Here is a 22,707-nt window from a genome sequence, read left to right as displayed (position 1 = left end):
ACAGAGGCTCCTAGGAGATTCATTTTACCAGCATTTGGGGAAGGTGGTCAGAAACGGTTCAAGCAATCCGATTTCGATGCAGAAGAAAATAAAGGGTGGATGGATAATGAAGAATCGTGTGTCGATAATGATGCAGCTAATCCGGAACTAACTTGTCAAGTACAAATGAAAAAGGCACGGGGGCAACTAAGTGGGTGGTCCCAACTAAATATATTGACGAATGACAAAAGACTTGAAAAGTCGCCAACTCATTCTCTACTTCATTCAACAGTCTCCTAAACCTTTTTACATGGAAACTATGAAGGCATTTTCAAACACTGAAGTGACAACATCTTCGGAGGTAATGAAGGCGCTACAATTGGTGACAGCAATGCAAGATTTATCCAGTAAAATGCTATGGTAGCCTTCACCGATGTTTCAAAGAAGACTGAATTCTAGGGAAGTCAAATATCGATACTTGACGCCCTGACAACCTGATACTAGTAGGAGAATTCCACACCGCCTTTCCACATAAGCCGACAATGAAGCAGCGTATAGAAGTATTCCCATTGAAATACAGCCGCCTACACTTATAATCGGCACACCCAACTGTATCAATCGCCGCGTTTTCAGGTTGTCGGTTTTTTCGAGAACAACTGCCCAAAATAATTGAAGCATATTCGTATCGCATAGGGCATTTACAAAGTAAAGGGCAAGGCATGGAGGAAGCGCATATCAAGACGTAGCTTGTCATCTCCCCTACATATTTTTTGATTGTCAGCCGATTTAGCCTTTGTACTTAAGACACAGGACTCCGAATTCACAGCCCATGCCACTACATTCTAAGTGCTCTTGTCCACAAATCATGCGATCGTTTGTTATGCTCACAGAATCAGAACTTACATAGGTAGAAATGGGAACGATCTTAGAAAGGGAAGTAGCTAGAAGTGTGTTTCTTTTTCGCTTGGAAACTTTAAAGACATATTTAAGTTCTAACTCCTTAAACGTTATACATATACATGCACCCATATTAGATATCTGTATTGTAATACATATTTTGTTGGATGTACCTTTTAGGAAAGGAGCGGACAGTAAATACAAACCTCATGGCGGATCGGACGCCATCAGCCCCCACCGAGGAGGAAGCGCACCCCCTTTAGTTATCGCTACCCTCTAAACCGTGCCCTCATCCTGCTCGGCTGCTTGTCCCAAGGGCATAAGAGCTGAGGTGAAAGGAAGGAACACCGGACAGAAAGACTTTTCCGAGGAAATCTAATTCAAACAAGCACTTTCGAAAGATGGAGGTACTACAATTAGTTTAAAAATATCCAAACTTTCCTTAGCAAATAACTTATTTCCAACTAGTTGCAAACAAAGTATCCAAAAGTCAGATTTATTCCGTTGTCTGAAAAAAGAGGCACAAACCAACCAAATTAGTGAAATAAACTCTTTAAAAAGTTTAATGTGCTTTGAACTGGGAAAAGGAGGAAGAAGGAGAAAAGTAAGTGAATATTCCGCTTAAATGAATAGAATTTGATGTTTCATTAGTGATGGAGTGTGTCAAGGATACTGACGGTCCGCGACTGTCAAAAATCCCATTAATTAGAGAGAAACAAACCTTTTGGAGGAAAGGAAATCATCCTCTCGAGGCTTTTTTAGCACGAATAAGCTATGGGAGAGGGAGAGAAATGCTCGGGCCCCTGCGTGATCCGAATAGTATGTCCATAACACTAACTGATACTACTCGTGGCATATAAGTAAAAAGGCACAGCAGAGAAATTTTGAATACTTGGGCAAATAACGTAAAGAAGAGGAAGCGTCTCTCAAGATATGCTAATCTAGCCTACATACCGCTAGGTTCTACCACTCACTTTTTTTGTTGCTCCAGTGGAAAATAAGTCGCACAAACTTGCAAAATCACAGGAACTCTGATAATGGATGTTAGGTTCCCGGGAGTGGGGGAAAATGATCATCCTTCCATAATATATGCTTTTAGCTCTTTCTCCACCACCTTGGTCCCAGCTCAGGCATTCCACAAGGGAAAATCACCTTTCAAAGTGGAATTCAACTGAGAGAACGTAACTTCGAAACTCTTGTTCGAGCTACTCGGTCCGCCTGGACTAATTCAGCAGCAACATGGATAACAGCACAGCGAGAGACCAACAGCAGAACTAATAAAGCCACATAGGATTTCGATGATGCATTCAGAACACCTACTTGGTCCACAGGTTTCACAGCCTTTTCATAGATGACTTAAAATTCTGAATCACAGCAAGACAGTAAAATACAAAACAGCTTTATTTAAAGTCAAATTAACTGAGGTCAATCATACTTTCCCACAGATTTCATGCAAAAAACCGGATGAAATTCCTTGCTAAAGGTTTGTGCCACCCACCTCAGGTAGCGTTTGTAAAGCAAAGATGCCCAAGATCCAGAATACCTACTTGGTTCATCCACTTCAGCGTAAATTTTAAGCTCTCGATCAGTCAAATTTCGCAAACGTGGATCGACATAAGTTTCGGTATCGAATTCTTTCAACTGTTTCTCATCTCTCCTCATCTCAGCAAAGATTTCAACCACTTGCCGCCTAGAATTTTCGTAAGCATACAGTAACGACACACCTGTAATCCCACAACACATCATTCTCTGGGACCGCCTGAATATTTGAGAGTATTTTCACCATCTCACGGAGTAGAAGTGATGACAACGTATCAAAATCATCCATTCTCTGATATGAACGAAACAAATGTGAGCGGTAACTCCATCCACTGATGTCCATTGGGTGTGCCAGGTTCCAAGCATTCATACGCACTAATTCTGAGTGGAAAAGCTGAAAACCAGAAAGAGTCCTGAAAATTGGGGCAAATGGTTCAAACTAATCAGAAAGATTGTGACTTATGATACCAACCTGGCGAGTAAATCCACACTTATGAAGAAACCACCGGCGATGCTGCCAAACCATGTAATTACAACGATGTTTGTCACTCAGGGCTTCGCATAAATCAATCTCATCACTGGCTAGTGACTCGAGGTCCACGTTGGGAAGACGTTCCAAGATCCAATGCCTGTGAAATTAAGCATAAAAGGGTTTTATAATCCTCACCTGTGCTGAAGCGGCTCCGTTGCCCTCGGGAACTGCATAAGGACCAGTCGAGTAAAAGCGAGCTCATCTTTCAGGGTTAATTGACCGTTTAGTAAGAGTTGCTTTCTACGGTGCCAAAACGTCATGAAAAAAGGTACGAAAAGAAGCAAGATGGTAAGGTATTCTACACAAGAAACAGGTTGACAAATTAGTTGTGGGTATACCGATAGAGGGAGGCTCTTTTGAATCAAGTACACTTTGGTAGATTGGAAGCCAAAGACTTTGACCGCAAAGGCAAGAGCAAAGCGCAAAGCTATCATCGACTTCAAGAATTTCTTTGTGATCTGTACCATTAATGTGGGGAATTAAGTCGTATTCTTTCCTGCAAAAAAGGAGCAAAATTATGTAGGAAGATCTACTGGTGATAGTAGATTGCAAATAAGCGCCCTCACTTTGATTTTGAAAGACTGTAGATTCGGGAAATGAGTTCATTTTCAGGTGACATTGGACTATGTAACCAAAAAGGTAGATTAATCAAATAAATAGTGGTATGAACACAATTTCTCGAAAGATATACGGTAATAATGATAAACATGGCAAAGAATGCACATTTAAACAGAAAAAAAATAAACAATAATCCACTACACCATTCCCGGAATTACTATTAAAACGGCTTGTATCCAACTAATAGAAGGGCAAGAAACACGGGGAAGAAGGCCTACAGCCCGGATGATTTGAAAGCTTGCTAGTTTTCAGGAGAAGTAAAATTTTTTCTAACGTTATTGTTGCACTTTTGGTACTAAATTGTGCAGCTATTAAGTACTTTATTTACAGCCTAACCCGCTTTGCAAAAAAAGGGGAATAGGTTGTGTGGATGCAATGATCCGCGAATAATAACAATAGTCTGAAATCGACTGAGTGCATTGAAATGTATTTAAAAAGGCTTTGGTAAGAAGTGGGTTTTCTATGTCTGCTACAGAGCATTTTTAATATGAAAACTTAGATCATATCTGCTCTTAATTATGGCTTTAAAAATAAAATGCTGCCTGTTCACAAGTTTACTTTCGTTTTTATATATTCCCCTTAATTATGACTTACCACTTTTATAAATGTCAGTGCTCACAAACTTTTATTTTATGTTTAATTGGCCAATAGATTAAGCGTCCCTAAACGCGCATTCTGCAAACCGTATCTTTGGCGGTCTGCAGATGGCATCTCTCCCGATCGGTGTTCGTTTTTGCTGTCGGAGGCGACGGTTTTCTGTTAAAAGGCAATCTATCTTATTTTTTCGCCTTTTATGAATACGCACAATCACTGTGCTGCTTAGTTGAGCCTTTATTTCCCCACCCTTTATTGTTCTTTATTACAACGTGCGAATTAATGTCCCCGCCGGTGTTTATCTACTTCTTTCTTATATTTTAGATGGCAATTACATATTTTTCTATTTACTCTTATCATCTACGCAACCTTTCATGCTTCTCGCAAACCAATAAGCGTTGTCAAGTCGGTCCTTCACCCCAATTGCACCGAAATCGCTCTAAGAGAAAACAAAACAATAACTCCCGAAAATTCCACGTTTTGCATGTGGAAACCCTTCCATACGGACAACTACAATGCTCTTTTTGGATATATTGACCTTGCTTATCTCCTCTCCTATGCAGTGGGGATGTTTATCAGGTATTGTGTGTCTTGTTTTCGATTCTTCTTTTACTCATTTTTTTTAAAAGAAACCATCTTATCCTTGTTTAGTGGGCATGTTGCAGAACGCGTGAATTTGCGGACTTTTCTCCTTTGGGGATGCATTCTTTCTGGCGTAACTACCGCAGCTTTCGGTCTAGGGTACTTCGCTGACATTCATGATCTTGCTTTCTACTTGTTGGCGCAGGTAGGCTACTTATTTGTACAAAGCCCTTTCATTGGATATTTCAATAGTAACTTGGCTTATTTTCACATTACGGATTGTTGCTGGACTTACACAATCTTCTGCGTGGCCAGCCGTCGTCACATGCATGGGAAATTGGTTTGGGAAAGGGAGGTAAATTTGCTTTGAGTTTCTTTTTTTACTTCTTAATTGCAATAATGCAGTTTGAACAAAAAGTGCAGGACGTTTTTTGCCTTTATCGACACTGAACAGGTTTTTCATTAACTTCAAATAAGTTTTCGCTTATTAGGTGTTTTTCTGTCGGTAATCCCTCTGGTTCTTCATTCGTTCTTATTTATACTTATGTTATATGGTCACTACTGGAGAAGACCACATTGAGCTGCTTATTGTTATTTTCTCATGAAACTAAATCGAAACTTACCTTCCCCACTTTTTTCAGTCTAAATCATTTTCCTGTGTTCTCATTCCATTTCATTGCTGGCCATGTTTGATGCCAATGTAAACTACCAGTGCCAGTTGACTTCTTGGGGTTTAATCATAATCAACTAGTTTAAAATACTTAAGATACCCCACTCAATTCTTATTGGAAAAATGTTTTAAATGGCAAATTTGTAAATGTTAATCCTTCGTAACTTTTGCTTACTAAGTTACTGGAGTCGGAGTGTAAAATCGCGTATTTTTGGGGTGAATTCGAGTCAAGTGTAACCACGAAATTTTTAAGAGTACTTTCACTTCAAGTGAAATGGTCATAGCTCTGACCATGCCGGGCGGATTTTTTTAACTAATAGCTATTATCACAAATAAACAGACTGACGTGAGTCTATGTTCCCACTTTTGTGTGCATTTGTGCAGCCATGAATTTACGGGTTATACTGGTGGGTAGTGAGCTGAATGTTCCATCAGGCAATTGCCTTACGTTTTCTTTCACTTATTTGAGTTAGAAGTTTTCTTCACTTTTTGTGGCTGCATTGCTAATCCGAGTGCTGCTGTAGTGTAGATTTCATCACGGAGAGGTGTTAGGCATGTGGATAACTATTGAACTGACTGTACAGCAAACAGAAGCGTACGTTAGTTGTCACCACTTCCCTCTACCGGCCAATATTAACCCATTCCTAATCACACGACTGAGTTGTCCAGCTGCATGAGAGATGAATCATCCATTTATCTCCAAATGCTTGTAATGAGCAAGCACCAGCAGGGTTTTATGTGCTTACTATTTTAACAGTAATCCTGGCTTATTTGAAGTATATCGTTCTTGAGCTATGCTGGTTGAACAGCTTAGCTCATATGTTAACTAGATCAGCGAACGTTAGGAGTAAACCTTTTACTTCTAATTACCATTATGGAATTCATCAAATGACGCATTTTATTGACTAACTGCAATTAAAATGCGATTTCTGTTTGTCTACATGTCAAATCTGTTTCTTTAGTTCGCAAGTGCATGACACAGGATAGAGATGTCTTCTGAGTCAAAATTGGTACTAATCGGTCAGGTGTTGGAGTCATCTTCACTTTATTCCAACTTTCGATTCCTTATAGTACAGGAAATCACTTCATTTTGGATCCGTCCACAATCCGAAGTATGCATTCTGATTCTTTGATTTATCACCGTTTGGCATGAATACCTTGAACTTCCATGGTAATGTCTGTCCCAAAAGTAATCCTGACACCTCAAAACATTTATACAGGTGAGGTTAGTCAATGAACTGAACGACACTGCTTGATGATCGGCTGGTCAGGTATAAAGATCCCTTTCAGTGAATGATTTTAGTTCAACTTTGAGGACAGAAATGTAAGGAAAAGGGGATTGCGCAGTGGAAAAAGACGGTGGATGCATTTATCAAAGGCCGCAATTGGTTTATTGTCTTGATTTTAGCAGTGGTTACCATTACATCGGTAGATATGTAGGTCACGATTAATGTATGAACGTATGGGTAATTAGCTACTTCACCTTGTTTTCTTTTCGTTAAGGGTTATTCAACATAGGCACCTCCGCTACTTTCCTCCACTTCACAAGCACTTCCTGCCTGTTCACATTGTCCACCGCTGCCTTGGTCAGAGTGTAGGTCTGCTCCTCACGTGACTAACTCATGTAAAAGTCACTAATCAAAAGGGAACTTCTTTTCAGATTTTTTGATTAGCTGACTAAACTCTCGTCTCGAGAGTGTCTTAAGCTACCGGGATGCCTTGCTTTTTGCTTGTGTCAGGTCGAAATGCATGCTAGAAGCAGTAGTAGAAAAATAGTAGACAAAACGTCCGGGGAGACTTTGATTCCTATTTTTTAGTATCCAATTAAATGAGATGTTTCACATCTTCATCACAGAGGCGTCCAAGGAATTTATTCACTGTCTTTTCCTGGAAACATGGATCTTGAATCATTTAGCAATCAAGGGATTCCCAAATCCAAAATGTACCTTGTTAGTGGTCATCCTCCAGACCTGTGTAATGGACTATGCATGAAAAATACCCGGCTTTTCATAGCCATATTTGTGAATTATTTTGTACCCAGCACCATAACGTGATCCAAAAGGTCTATGCTTTTTTTCCTTGTGGCTCGCGGGAATGTGATTGTTCACAACACTGTAAAACAGTAACAAGTTGGTCCGACTATACTTTATAAAAAGTACTTTCTCTTGCTTAAAGGTACACCGACAAACTTTGAAGCTTATTAGACTACTGTTTTTCGCTTGTATCACCTTAAAAAAAATCTGGCTTTTCAGGCTTTTCACGACTTGACTTGTGGTGAGGCAAGATTTTTGCATTGCCTTCTTAAGTGGACACATCACTGGCTATCTCCAAGACATCAACTTCTACCATATCATCTCATCCCTAGAAGTGTTTGTGTGATCAACTGCAGACGCAATTGTTCATCATGAATTTCCTGCCTGAGACTAAACGATCATAGCTAGCGTTAGTCAGCTGGAAGCTTTTTTTTCGCAGGATACCGCAAAACTCCATACCTTAAAACTTCCTTATTAGATTTTTCCCTCACTACCTCCCACCATGATTCTTTAGGTTATTGTCATCATCCCTTGCCATTAGCCAGTCATATAAACGCATGCGAAACAAAATAGGCGGTTGGGAAATAAAAGTTAGGTGGAAATGTTAGGCTTTTGGCTTATAGTAGCGAAATGCCTTGTAAAAGCAGAGCTTATGGCAGTGTTTTTGTCCTGTTGAAGAAAATACCATAAATTGTTGTAATGCTAATTGCTGCAACTTTCGTAAAAGCTTGTCAGGTCTAATATCTGCACCTTGTTATTTATTTATCACCTCACACTTACAAACTCCGGAGAAAAACGTGTGATCAATGATCTCTGTCCTCATGGTCACATTTTGGTCGCGTATGTGAGGCTTATAAACAAACGGTGACCTTGGAATAACCCCTACTATGCAATAAACATAGCTTTATGATACATTGTAGTTTTGTTTTATTTCATCATGACAGCGAGGGAATGGGGGCTTCAGAATGTCCTGGCAATGCGTGGAGGCAGAACTGATTGGCACCTTACAAAATGAGTTAGCGATCTTCTTAAACCGTAGCTTGAGATGGGTGAAGGTGTCTCTCCGCTTCCTTTTATCAGGTCTAGAGTCAACTCATTATATCCGCCTCGGCGTTATCCCCAACTCATTTCAATTTCCTGTACGGCATGTGGCTGGCCAGCCTTTTTTCCTTGTGTAATCTGAGGTGGATATATACCAGCGGGTAGATTTGAGATTAACGGGTGAATGTAAGACGTAGAGATTGAGAATTCAGGAAGTGTGGAAGGATTGATGATTGAGTCAACATCTGGATTGTTAATTTGACCCATACTAGATAGATCCGAGATAGATGAGTGTGGACCGAAGACATCCGCTTTCCGCCAGCTCAATTCATCATTATTCACCACCGCCTTAGTTTCAGCTCAGATCCATCCTCCACCCGACATATGGTTACTTAATTTGCCTTAACATATGCCGACTAAGATCCCATACCTACTCTACAAGAAGGATGGCCGACTTCCCTCTCACATGGATAAGACCCTGTGCTTTCGACGCGCAAAATTCTGTATATGACAGAACGCTGCTTCATCCTTCCCCTTTTATACAACTTTATCTCAGGGAGTTTGGTCTTGACACATAAGCGGAAGTACGCCATAGGCCTATCATTGGAGAGAATAATCATCAGGATGGAATTGGCTAAATCATTTCTGCGTAATGTGATACCTTCTCCAAATGCTATACAAATTTTACGAGTAGAGTCTGTTCCACACGATTTCGGATCACCTCAGAATCGACTGATGTTTCAGGCGGAAGCAAAATAAGAGGAAATTAGTGAAAGGTATGGTAAAAGGGTGTTGTTTTGATGGGTCGACGCATGTCAATTCTTTACAATGTAGGTAAACAGTGCTACGGCTGGATTTTTCTCTGAGAATTTGTATCCTTTCCCAAATAATATCATTACCTTCTTTGAGTAACTCTTGGTTTATTTTTTCCCAAGTTGCTATGATTTCATTAGGTGTGCCCTCCCTGTAATCACTCACCGGTCATCAAATTGACTTTAACCAGCTCACCTGCCACTCTCTTTAGTCCTATAATAGTCTAAGGTTGTCAAACACTTTTATTTCCTATTTTATCGTCTCTTCTTCCACTAGTCGTGGTCTGATTTTGGGGGTTTGGAACTCCCATGTTAGTCTGGGGAATATATTGGGCGGTGTGCTGGCGGGAATTTTTGTGGAATTCGCTTGGGGATGGTCCTTCTTCGTACCTGGCCTGGTGCTCGTGTTTATGGGCTTCATGGTTTGCTTCTTCCTTGTCCCTTGTAAGTGCCGTATTGAATCTTGTATTTCTGTTCCTTTTTTTGGCAATCTCTGATTTGCCTCCCTGCTGTTATAGATCCGGAAGATCTTGGCTTTCAGGCACCGCATAGAACTATTAAGGTGGGTTATTTAATTTTATCTTACTTTGTGAATTATTCAATGTCGTGATGTTTAAGTTTTGAGCCTTAAAAATGGTTGAATTATTATGAAAAGAATGCATTTGGACCTATATGGACGATTGGTACGAAGGTCGTAACTCGGTGGATTGATTGTCCTTGTCCTCATGTGCACACTGGCCATTGTAACAATAGCAATGGAATTCAGTCAATGTGCTGAAATCAATCACCCATCTGTGGGCGGAAATGGTGATCAGGAAGTTGCGATCCAGCTTCCATCTCGTGTAGATGTTAATGGGTCTCTTCGTGCCCAATGCCCCCTCTCTTTGGCAAACCATTGAGCTGTAAGCTGATTAGTACACCTTTATAAACTCTCCTGGCAATTACACACGTATATGCACACATGCCTTCTGTCCACAATATCCAGCATGGAACGGGTCCCTGCTCCTTTCCCCGTGGTGCAATTTACTTATGACCTTCATCGCCCAGTGTGACTAATATCATACAAGAATGTGAGGTTCGGAAGTAGTTACGAGGCGCGGTAAAACAAGAGCTGTTACCACTCTTCTTGCTCTTAACCGAAAATCTAGAGTACCAAGCCTCGAATCCATAAACGAAGTTACTGGAGCTACGCGCATTAGGTGAACTGACATACTCCTCAAAATCTGGATAGCTATTATCACCACACTTCAGACTTTTCATAATCTCTCCTGTTTTTTATTGTAGAGAGGAGAGGAGGACACTGACGATACAACACCACCTCTGGTATGTTTTATCAAAATCTAACTTAAAATTTTAGCTATCAGTAGTAAGACTTTACTTTTTTAAAATCACATCTTACCTTCGATATGCAAGATCTCTTGCCATGTTTTTTTAGCTTTCAGTGGAGCAGAATGATGCAGAGGACCATGAAGCGTTGCTTCAATCAACCAGTCCTCCAATATCACGAGAAAACGTTCAAGCAATCAGTTTTTGTGGCGCTCTCGCTGTTCCTGTAAGCTAATTGGCTATGTTTTCCCCCCCCCCTTCCCCTCGGAAATTGACTAATTGCAGAAATCGTCTGCTGAAAGGATGCTGTAGTTGCTTCTATTCACTTTCAAAACGACTTTGTATAGTTGGCATACACTACTAGTAGCATTAGGGCGTATATATCCACTGACGGAACCTGCCTTAATGATCTCTCCAACTTGCCTTTCCTCCTCATTTCCTCCTTCTCATTGGGGTTTCTCTGATTAATCCCAAGCCTGGATCGCTGTATGACCTTTTAGGGCGTCGTCGAATACTCGTTGGCCCTGTTTTTCGTCAAAGCAACTGCCTACATATTCCTCTTTTGGTTGCCAAGATACCTCAAAGAAGTGCATGGATTGGAGGCAAGCTTGGCCGCTGATACTTCAGCGGTGTTTGATGCTGGCGGAATTCTTGGCGGAATCGTGGCTGGATTGATTACGGATCGGACGACGTGTTACGCTACGGTCTCTGTTATCATGCTTGCACTTGGAATGCCGAGTGTAAGTGTAGTTCTTCGTTTTGTTTTCCTTTTTTTTATAAATTAACGTGGAACCTACTAAGCTGTTTAGTTGCCCTAGGCATCTTAAACAGTCAAACATTCTTAGGTTGTTGGTCGTACTTTTGCCGTTAGCCTAGATGTAGATTTGGATGGATGTGTAGACGTATAGACGAATGGATGGAAGGATAAATGATTGGTGATTGCGTAAATGGAGAGATGAAGGGATGCGTGAATTGATGGATGGAAGGAAAGATTGCAACTGCTGTGTCATTGTTCCCTTCACAAATCAGTGAAAATTGAGCTGACGAAGTCTTTACTCTTCCCTACTCAACTTGGCACTCTTGTACATTCCTCTTTTGGCAATGTCTGCCGTGTTTGTAAACTATTTCGTATCATTTGAGGGCCGTTTATTTAACCTTTTGAATAGATTATCATTCTCCTACTGAAGTCTTACCAAGAACGTTACTCTATTTGCTGACTTTTCGCGTTTACTTTCAAATTTCCGTTTAGCTTTACCTGTACTTCCGCGTTGGAGACTTCTCCCTGCCCGTTTGTATATGTAAGTTCATCTTTTTTCATTACCATTAAATTAAATTGCTTGGATTTTTATAGCTTGGAAACGGTAAAGGTGGGAGGAGGAGGTGGGGGCTGAGTATCACTTGATGGTGCTCGAACTAACTTTTCGACTACTTCTTTTTGCAGTTAAGGGTTATGGGCAGATGTGCCAGAAACGCAATTTCATCTCTGTTGGCAAGTCTGTGCTCCTTGTGGGGATGTCACTCCCCTCTCTCCCGTAGAGTCATCGTCCCCGAGTGAAATGTTCAAAAGTGGGTAGCAGTGCGCTCTGGACTTTCACTTGATTGCAGTCAAAACCCTAAAAAGGGCTCTGGAATTAGCTCCAGCAAATAGGCGAATATTCGTTTTTAAAGATATTGTGGAGAAGTGGAATGCGATTGTTGAATCTACCTCCAACCCAGTAGTTTTGTACTGGCAGTTGAATAGTTGTTGCGGCTAAAAATCCTTGAGTTAAAATATTATTAGTTTCATCTTCAGTTACTTACCATTTTAAGTACTACTTTCAACCTATATTCAATTTTAGGCATGTTGTTGACCTTGGGATTCCTGATAGTGGGTCCCTATTCGCTCATCACTACGGTCGTATCGGCTGACCTTGGAACGCACCAATCACTGGCCGGCAACGCCAAAGCCCTGTCAACGGTTGTTGCTATCATTGATGGCACTGGTTCAATAGGTAACGAACTGCTTTTTCTAAATAAAGTTTTGTGTATTTTGATAGAATCCAGCATAAATACCATCGAATAAATGTAGTCAGGGGTTTACCTGAAATGACTAGCAATGGCCCTGATTAATGTTGATGGTATAGCGTCCATCGTAGCAACAGGGATCAATGAATTAGTTTTTGGGATATTGTAGGTATGTTTGTGTTAACGAAATCCGTGCTACTTTCCAAGGAGGTCAGCTCAGGGGAAGATCTGTGGAGAGTAATATGATCCTGAGAATTGTTCGACCATCCATCATCTCTTTTGGGTCCTTCTGCCTGCATGAGGAAGAGGACATTTGGAAACCATCTAGCAATTAGGAATTTAACAACCGTCCTAACGAAGGTGGGCTCACTAACCGATTAGGCGTAAAGGCGATTCGAGTTTGAGGAGTGGGAATTATTTTTCTTGAGTTATTAATTACGTAGGTTTTCAGCAAAGCTTGATAATCTTCCCCAATTTATAGAATAAGAGAGTTTGGGGGGATATTTGGTGATGGTTTAATTTTGAGATCACGCATGAGACGCATGAGACTATTAAGTTGCAAATTGGTTTTTTTATTCCTGCAGGAGCTGCTATTGGTCCCTTTGTTGTGGGCTTGCTTGTCGAATACGGCTGGGGTGTCGTCTTTATAATGCTCATTGCCTTTCTTGGAGTCGCAATTTTGGTGAGATATCAGCTAAGTATTAGCTTTATTGCCAAACATCCTTTTTTAAATCAACTTGCGTTGGTGTTGTATACTCAAAAACTTCACAGCTCGCGCACACTTTTCACTTTAACCATATACAGCTCACCCAGTGATGATAAGCATAATGCACTGCGCAGAATTATGGAGGTAGAAATTTAATGAAATTTCTTTCTGTGGGAATTTTAGCTCCTTTTTCGACGAGTTGTTCGAGAAATCCGCGGCTGCTGTCGTTCCTCCGTTCATTATGTTAGTCTGTCTTGAACTCATGCCATAAATCATTGCAATTTGATTAGTTTATTTTGACGGCCTTATAACTGTACATAATCGTTGTATTATTAATCATTTTTGTCTGCTTTCTTGAAAGGACCTTATTCCTTTTCTATACTTACTTAAATCCAGCGTTAAAAGACTTGAAATGGAAGCAATGTGGCGTGTTTTACTGATTGGGCAGTAGTCAACCAATGAGGGGAATTAGCCAATAGACGAACTCTGGATACTGTGGCCAATGAGAAAGTAAGAGACCTGGTCGTGGCTTCCAAAGTCGACTTTTAAGGTTAAGGTGGTGACTCACTTGAATGGCTTCTGAGGTCAAGAGGTCAAATCACTCTTGATTTAATTATGCCTCGGGTTGAATCGCAAAATGAAGGTTTTATTTGGGAACGAATCGATTTTCATGCAAATGCGGTTAGTCCGTTCTTTGCCAATCTCACACGCCTGAACTTGCAAATCTCGCCTCTAGGATCGCCAGACCACATGGTATTTTTATCAGTTTACGATGGCTATAGCAGCACCAAATTGTTTGCCAAAATCAAAGTGGTTTAGTTCAAAGCAACGTGAAGCGGGTGTCTTGTTTACAGTTTCGGCATTTGAGTGTCAGGTGCTTTAGTTGATTCGATGGTGCAAGCATTGACGGCTTGCCGGGATAACAAAGCCTTGAGAACTGAAATGGCAGTTTCTCCTCTAAAGTCCAACCCTTGAATTGATGAGGAAACTCGCAACCCTAGAAGATGTTCTTTTTCCACTTTCTACAGGTTTTATTTTCCGTCTAACCTCCGAACTTTCCCAAGAATCGTGCTTTCTCTCAGCCCCTCCTGGGTGGCTCATCAACAATAAGCGTGCTCTAAGCGTACTGGTAACCACTTGGAGGCGAAAGTCAGTTGCTTTAAGCGAACTCAGCCCTCGTCTCCGCCAGTCTCCACCAAACGTTCGTCTTATTTGTATACGCAGGTTGTACCTCTTTACCTGCTTACGTGATTCTGTCAGTAAAGGCATCTCTTCTGAAGCCCCTATCCCTTGATGATTCGGTTAGGAGCTAGATAGGATCCAGGCCGCACGGACATAGAAACTGCAGTTCACAATAAGTGAGGACTCGAATTGCATTGGTTGTCTAGGCGGTTTTTTTGCAAGTGTGGTAATTGTTTACGTCTGGCATTTTTTCCAAGTCTTGTCTGTGATGCAAATTGAATAAATATTGGCGAAACTAGTGACTAGATGAAATTTAGGCCAGGTGCAATTTTGTTGCCCTTTGTTCTTGGAGTCGGGTGGACTGAAAATAACTTTCTTTGAATAAATTTATGGTGCAAGATCAAGTGCTTTTCTGAATGACAGCTTTAATTGCGTTTTAAAAAGGGGTACTGAATGGGAAATTTGTTATCATCAAGAATTCCTTCGCAATAGGAAGATGAAATCAGAAGTGTAATGTCTGTCATTCTATATTTCTAGGAGATAATCTTCCCTTTTATGATCTCTCCGGCCTTTTATTCACTTATCACTTGTCCATCAATCTCCTACTGCTGATTTTATCTATCATTCTATCACCGGCTTCAGCATTAACCTCTTCATCGGCCATAGATGCATCCAACTCTGTAACAATAATGTATCTCCAATTCGTAAATCTACTCCTAATCACCTTATATTCTTTCTAAGCCTACAAAGCTTTATCTACGTTCCCGATCTATCCATTCATTTATCCAATTACCTCTTGTTTATCCATCCACTCATGTCTGATTTGTTTACTTATTGTACCAAGTCTTTGATCCATCAGTCCGTACATTCCTGAACTACCTAGCCTTCCATCTATCTATCCCCATCTAAACATTATTTACTATTCCTATCTCAGTTTCAACATTTGTTTAGCTAACTTAGTCAATTTAAAGACCCATGGACTGAAAAAATTCTTTAATCTGCTTTTTCCCATCCCTTCCTCTTCTTCCTTTACAGCTAACCATCCTGATTCCAACGATATATTTAACTCGTCGTTCGGTAAACTATTTCTCGCTCATTCATCTCTCTACCTAGCCTCGGTTTATTCATTTAGTCCAGATTTGTGCATCTCGATTCATTCACCCACCTGCCCAAACTTACATTCCATCCGCTCTCGTCCGGCTGCCCATCCATCAAATCTGGGCCAATAATAAATTCTAGAAGTACTTCATTTTCTCTTTGATCCGTCATTCCACCGATTCATCCCTTCATCCCAAACCTACTTTTAAATCCTTAGACCCTTCATGACTCCTTTCGGTGAGTAGCTAATTGTTCGCAAGAGTCTTTCTTCCCCATCCACCATCCTCTCCACTAGCCTAGTCTCTGTTCATCTATTAATGCATAATATATTCTTACATTTTGACTACATCCTTCTGCTACGTACCCTTATTTTCGTGTGTTTATTCAACTACCCAATTATCCATCCTCTCACTCCTACCGATTTTAACAAATTAAATCATGTTTACATCCAGAATTCTATCCACTTCCACCTCCGCTGAGAAAACTCTGGAATCATAAGAAACGCTCTCCAATTCAATTTTTGGAAGTCGCCTTTTTCACGCTTAATTTTGAAACATTTCAGAACGTCTTGAGCCTCGCGCTCTCGTTCGGTTTCCTTGATTAGGCAGCGTAGACGGCCTTAAATGTCATAATGACCGCTGTAATGTCAAGGCTAATCAAAATACCGAAAATGGGCGAGATCGGAACTATCCTGTGTCTCCAGCGTCCAGCTAGCTTTTATGTAAACCCCCGCCATATCCCAAACTTACGCGTATGGATGGGACATTTCTCTTGAGGTCTTGGTCCCCCCCTCCCCCCCCTAACTACCAGGATGGAATCTCGGAGTATTCAGCCGTCTATCTAATTATATATGCAAACACCTATTGGACTCTCCACTGGGCTTGTGTTCCCAGAATTCACGTACACTTCCCTTAAGTAAAAGCTGTATTGATGCCGTTCACGGACATCAGAGACGCATTTTACAACCCTCTTACCGTGGTACATATTAAGTCTGCCTTGATGAAGTTCTGCCGATATTCTAAACCGACCTTTGAGTAGCATTTTTTGTAGTTACAAATTAAGTTTTTTTGCCTATTGGGGCAACAAACAGACTAATTGGTTTTAGTTGAGGGCAGTGAATTCCACCATTCTAGCAAACCAATTATTCATCCTGGCCAATATGACAAATTGTGAGCGTTCTCCGGAGCTGCTGTCAAAGGAGTCATACTAGGTGAAGTCACAATCCTTTTTCAAAAAGTAACCGAAGTAACCAAAGCTTCCGACGATTCAGCAGTTGTTTGGTGCAATGTGATTGGCTAATCGTAACTATGACATGCTTAAATTAGCAATCTTAACTTGCGGAAAATAAAATAAGAATCCCACTGAGTGCATTAGCAACCCCACAAATCTCTGCGAGAGGAGTATGTACCTGAATAATTTATGCAAATATATGGGCTTTTTTGTCTCTTACGGAATGATTTCCCCTCCGCTGTTTGCCTCCCAGTCCTTCTGTAGGCTAGCAATAAAGTCACTTCCTAAAACTGTATGTGCATGTCTAGAAATCCTCTCCATCCTGAAAGTGAAAACTTTCGTCCACTGCATTGAAACGTAACCGGCGGGGAGACGGCATCCCAGAATCAGTGGGGCACTCACAACAGAAGGTTTATCGAAATAACAGTGGGTTGTTGCACCCGAGTGAGATCGGAATCGAATACTGCCAACACTGAGTACCACTAAGCCGTCAAAAGAATGGAAAACTAAGTTATGTTTGTTCCATATACAAGCCGAAGTTTGCTCTTAAGCGGTGTGGATGGGATGGATTCGTTAAATGCTGGCGAATCCCTCCTCCTTTAAACCCTCATAAAATGTTGGTTAACCCCCAGTGGATTGGAATAAGAGCCTGTTTGCTTCACAATTTGGGTCCAGATCTCTTTTAATTTGTAGTATGGCTTTTGAAGAGGACGTAATAGCAGAACACACCATTCAGAAAGAGTTACGGAACATTTCTCTTGCCGTATTAATCTTTCTTTACGAAAAAATTGCGTTAACAATAGAATTGAACATCGAGAAACAAGAATTCGTGACAAGAAGGGATCACAATATCTCCAGAAGTGCTCTTCGTTTGTGTGTGACCATGCGACAACGATGGTCTTTTCACTATCCCACTATTCCTCATTTATTCTAGTGGCTTGCAGGTATGTCAACAAATTGTATATCAGTTTACCTCTCCAAGTAGCGATTTGCAGCCCAAACGATCTGCACACAAATAAGAAAACTGCACGAGCTATTTTTGCTTGAAAGGGAAGACACCTTTGAGAAAATCGTATGAATTTATGAAGTTCATCCATCCCTTTGATTTGTAATTTTGACAAAAAGAAGTGCATAACTTGTTTATATAGAAATGGATGCAATTGCAAATTTCGCATCAGTTTATGAATGAATTTTATTTTACTCGACTTTAAAGGCATAAAGTAAATCACTGCTAAATATTTCTCCAGTTTGACCCTGAATTTTACTTATTAAACAAGAGTGGGAAGAGATCGGCTATGCATTAAATATATGGCATGCGAAGTAATATTTTTTTTAATAAGTAGGCGAATGGTAAGCAACGCAGTTTACACTGTAAATAACCCACATTCATTGCTGATTGGTTGAGAGCACTCACATCTCTCTGATTGGTCAATGCGACTTTGGCCAAGGTTACTTTCCGATCAGAACCGGGCTAACCAGGATATACCGCATTCCATGTTTGTCTGGAAACTAATTTAAGAAGGTTAGTTTGTTTGTCAATTTTCCTATTTTAAACTTTTGTATTATTTCTAGCCGAGACACGTTTCTGGCTTTGATTGACCAATAGCAAAGGTTAAGCCTTAATTTGACACGAAGTTATCCCCTAAAAAATAATTGCCAGGATGCTTTATCCCTTTTTATTAAAAGTTTTCCTAATGTAGGAGTGTTTGGGGAGGGAAGTGGAAATAAACAGGAAAGCTAGGAGATTTCCTGGCTATATTTAAGAGGAATTTGTCAATGTTGATTCAGTCGACAAATGTCGCTCAGTCTGATTTGCCATTTATTCAGTGGCATCCTTTGGATAGTTTTTTTATTGCTACTAAAAAAAACAAAAGTGTCCTTCAGTTAGAGTTTGTTTTTAGGCGAGATCAAATGAAAGCCCATCTGGACCTTTTACTGTCAAAATAATGAGGCAATTGTTCGCAAGTGACATAAAAACTGTTGACATTTCGACAGGCCTGCTAAAATTCGAAAAAATTCTTCTATAACCCAACCAGCTTGGAAAAAGGAAAAAAATGCTATTTTCTGTTACAACTTGGTGGTCCATTTATGCGGCCAAAATACCCTATAAATCTAGTTGATTGAAAAGAAAATTTTTCTGTTCATCCTCTGCCAGTTTAAACAAATCCATTCTGGAGACAACGTCAAGTGAAGGCGAAATTCTATTTGACTGCATGTAGCGCCCTCTCCATCTCCATCTGGTTTCAAAGTCCTTTCCTTCCTTCTTGTTTACTTTTTCCGGTTCTCTAGAGAAAGGTTGTTAAGCCTTTCTGAGGACCTTTTAAACTGACATTAAACTGACATTACCAAGTCTTGGTAACAGGAATAGTTTATTTTTTGAAAAAGCACTTCTAAGTCCTTATTCTGAATGATTTCGCTTTAATAAGTACCATCTCCTGGATACGGTAACGGGTTGGAGTGTAAACCACTTGGACGTAAATAAGCCGCCATCACGTCAGACCATTGATAACTGCTTGTTTTTTCGCACCTCATGCTTTTTTCTCACATTTATAGTAGAACAAATGTGCTGTGCAGCAGCTGGAATTTTCACATGCATCATCGTCATTATAAACACTATCCTTGGGGTTAGTTGCATCTTCTCCTTCTTCACTATTTACTTTTGTATGCATTTTCGTCCCACGTATGGTTAATAAATCTAGAAGGATGGGGGACGGGGATGGCTATGATAATCGAGAAATTCACTAACCGATTACAAGTTACAGGAGTTGGCAAAAAAAATTCCAGGGCCATGTGCAAAAGGTGTGGAGCCCGTGATACAGTCCACTACATTGGCTTTAATTAGCCATCATCGACGGCGCTTCCAAATGTTTCCACACCGGTCACGGTGGGAGTTTCAGTGGGTGCATTCAAAGGCTCTGCCTCAACGTAGAGATACTAGGATGAGTTCAGACTGCAACTCGAAGACCTCTGATTTCAGTTGGCTGTAATATCATACGTCTTTTAAAGGGTTCCAGTGAGATATCTCGCGCTGCACGTTCTCTACCCTGTTAGCTCAACTGCATTTGGGAGGGAGGACCAAATGGGGGTAGTCGGAGAGGGAAAAAAGAACTCCACGATGCTCAGAAATCAATTTGAATATTTCTTAGAAATCAGTTATCCTGTCAAACCGCATTCTGTTGGGGTCATAAAGCAGATAGGTTAGTTAATCAAACTGATACCATTGCAGGGTTTGATCTATTCCTGGCAACAGTTTGGACATAAAAAATATGGTGATGTTTTTATTCAGTGAGAACGGGAGGGATGAAAAGGGCCAAAACCGTCCACACAAATGGTGTGCAGGTCGTAGTGCGGTAGATATACTTGAATCACTATTTAGCAGAACCCAAAGGAGGCCATGTAGTTTGGGCCAAAAAGAAGGACGCAAATGGAACAAGTCATTTTGGAAGCAGTCTACTTTCCCCTAAAAAAACACAAATTCCTCATACATATTTAACATGTATTTAAAACGAATATTTCAATTGCCTACCCCTTTCACAGACCGGTTTCCTGGTGATGGTTATTTTTGGAATCCTTCTGCGGTTTTTGCTCCCATTCGTAAAGTCGGCAATAGAAACGGTTTTCACCCATCTGGGCTTGTCAGATGGGGTAAAGACTATGTGTGTGGAATTCTTGCAGCTGCGATCAAGTAAGCTGATCATTATTTTGTGGATTTGTTAAAAATCTGATGCTTAAAATTCCCGCAAAGTTTAAAATCCGCGCTTTAAACGTCCATTTGCTTAAACGAAATCTAAACTGACTGTTGTTATTGGCTAGCTTAATTTTCTAAAAATGCAATAATTTCTGCACTTGTTCCTAAATTTCAGAATTCTTGCATTTAGATGGTTTTTGCATCTTTCAGAATTTCACTTTCCCTGATGCCATTATTCAGCATGGCAATCAAAGTTCTGCATTTAATGAAAGGGACTTATTATTTTAAGACATTTAAGCAGAGTCCTGAGTCTTTCCTGGATTCGAAAAAGACATAGCTATAACTCCCCGAGACCTCCCTGAAGTCTAAAGCAGATGCAATAATAGGGCAGAATGTGTATTGCCGATGTACAGAAGGGCTGAGGGGCTAACTTCATGGCGCAGGGACCACCCCACTCAGTGGAAGTTCAACGGCAGAGCATTAAGCACTCGTGCCGTAAAAATAAAGCGTCAAACAAGCAACCCTAAAATTATGTAGTCCCTCTTCTATTTGGGTGTCGTCCACGGAGCTCCCCCTTTGTCAACCTACCGCGTTGTTTATCGCAGTGTAGTCGGTGCTATTAGGGAGACACCCACGAACCAACCGCGCCAGTCATCCAATTTACGTGCAGCCGGGATGGTATTTGGCCGCAATATCAGTGATCCTCCCTGGCAGTTCCAATGGATCCTGATTTTCGTCCTGTTTGGTAATTCTATTGGGCCAAAGGAGAATGTGCTGGCCATCTCGAATGTCTGTCTATAGTCGTAAAAGCACTGGCCCAAAAGCACTGACATTTAATGAGGGACAGGGTTTAAAGAAGTTTCGCGTCTATTCCTCCTTACCACGTTGTTCTTACTTTAGTGCTACCCAGCCTTGCCTACCTAAGTTCCGTCCAGGTAGCACAGAGGTTGAGGTAACGGGCGTTTACTTAGCATCTTTATAGAGGTACCGTAGACAGCTTCGTAACCAATTTGATCAAAAGCTTTACGACTATTGTTGGTACGCTTGTTAATGGCATTCTTTTAGAACACGGGACTGGGGTAGTTGTCAAAGTAAGATTAAACTTTCAACCCCTCTGTCCCTCTTTCTTCACATCAAGCTTGAGCATTTAGTAGTGGATCGGGATCGGATTTGCTTATCACCGCCACCAATGTAACACCCCGAGTCCTTTCTAAAAAAGAAAAAAGGCATAATACTCTGTCTGGGTGGTACGTGCATAGGCCGGTGACCATGCCATCTAGCGGAAGTAAAATTGCGGAGCCCTAATTATTCACGCAATCGAGGCGGGAGTTAAACAGGCAACTAAGGTATTACATAGGGGCCATTTCTTATAAAAAACTGCCAAATGGAAAAGCTTTTACCATTTGCAAATACCAGCTACTCCAATTAAGCAATGCTAATCTTCTAATCGTTTAAAATCACATGCTTTGGATTTATTTTCGATTGTTTAAACTTTCCAAGCTCATCATAAAGCCGTGCCTCATCCAAGGTTGTGTTTGAAAGATCCTTAACTTGGGCGTCTGTCACTTTGATATGATGATTTCAAAATCACACTCCACCCAGCAGAGTTCACTTGTTTTGCGATTTTGGAGTCATCCTTAGTGCTGACGCATTTTAAAGACTGAAGTAAACACTGAAGCTGTCAGTGGGATTTCCAATTTATTCGATTAAAGGTTGTCAGAAAGGGGAATTTCTTTCCAAAATTCATTTGATTTTTAAATCAGAGATTGCCTTTTTATCATGAAAGGTCAAAGCGGACATGGTCAATTAGTTTTAAGTAAGTAAAGCGTGCAATGCTGATAATGGCATCGACAGCAAGTAGCACAAAGTGGTCACATGGCTCAACACCGCATTTTGTAATTAACAATTGCGATGTGCATCATTATGTAGTCATTAGCATACACCCGGACACTTGGTGATCACTTTTTTTCGTAGATTCCTTGCAGATGGCTCCAGTTTTCTCACTTGTACCCTTTTTTGTTAGGGGTTAATTAGTTGTGGTACAGAGGTGAATTTTCTCGCCTTTTGACTGTTAGGCACAAGTTTTACATCCTTAAAAAATCAACTACTTTAATTAGCTACTATTTGGTACGACAAGTTTTAAATAAAAACTGGTTTTATGTGCAAAATTCAGTCT

The 22,707-nt window shown here is 40.6% G+C and overlaps 2 protein-coding genes across 2 annotated transcripts; one reads left to right on the top strand and one right to left on the bottom strand. All coding sequences in view use genetic code 11, as the record gives it.

The window, feature by feature from the left end:
• Positions 1-1,152: 1,152 nt before the first annotated feature.
• On the bottom strand, positions 1,153-3,566 carry EGR_10199 (Protein prenyltransferase alpha subunit repeat-containing protein; the record flags this gene model as incomplete). Its single annotated transcript, XM_024499448.1, has 7 exons — positions 1,153-1,202; positions 2,424-2,566; positions 2,601-2,809; positions 2,888-3,044; positions 3,083-3,245; positions 3,286-3,443; positions 3,514-3,566. 7 exons carry the CDS (start codon positions 3,564-3,566, stop codon positions 1,153-1,155), a joined length of 933 nt encoding a protein of 310 aa, XP_024346137.1.
• A 5,719-nt stretch (positions 3,567-9,285) lies between these two features.
• On the top strand, positions 9,286-13,591 carry EGR_10198 (Sugar phosphate exchanger; the record flags this gene model as incomplete). The annotated part of the gene is made up of 10 exons (XM_024499447.1): positions 9,286-9,315; positions 9,510-9,741; positions 9,816-9,859; positions 10,582-10,620; positions 10,733-10,849; positions 11,124-11,363; positions 11,873-11,921; positions 12,462-12,614; positions 13,212-13,309; positions 13,517-13,591. 10 exons carry the CDS (start codon positions 9,286-9,288, stop codon positions 13,589-13,591), a joined length of 1,077 nt encoding a protein of 358 aa, XP_024346136.1.
• Between the last annotated feature and the right edge of the window lie 9,116 nt (positions 13,592-22,707).

Source organism: Echinococcus granulosus (genome assembly GCF_000524195.1).
Source record: "Echinococcus granulosus chromosome Unknown EG_S00198, whole genome shotgun sequence".
NCBI lineage: Eukaryota > Metazoa > Platyhelminthes > Cestoda > Cyclophyllidea > Taeniidae > Echinococcus > Echinococcus granulosus.
The sequence above is the reverse complement of the archived record's forward strand: the minus strand, read 5'-3'. Positions and strand labels throughout refer to the sequence as shown.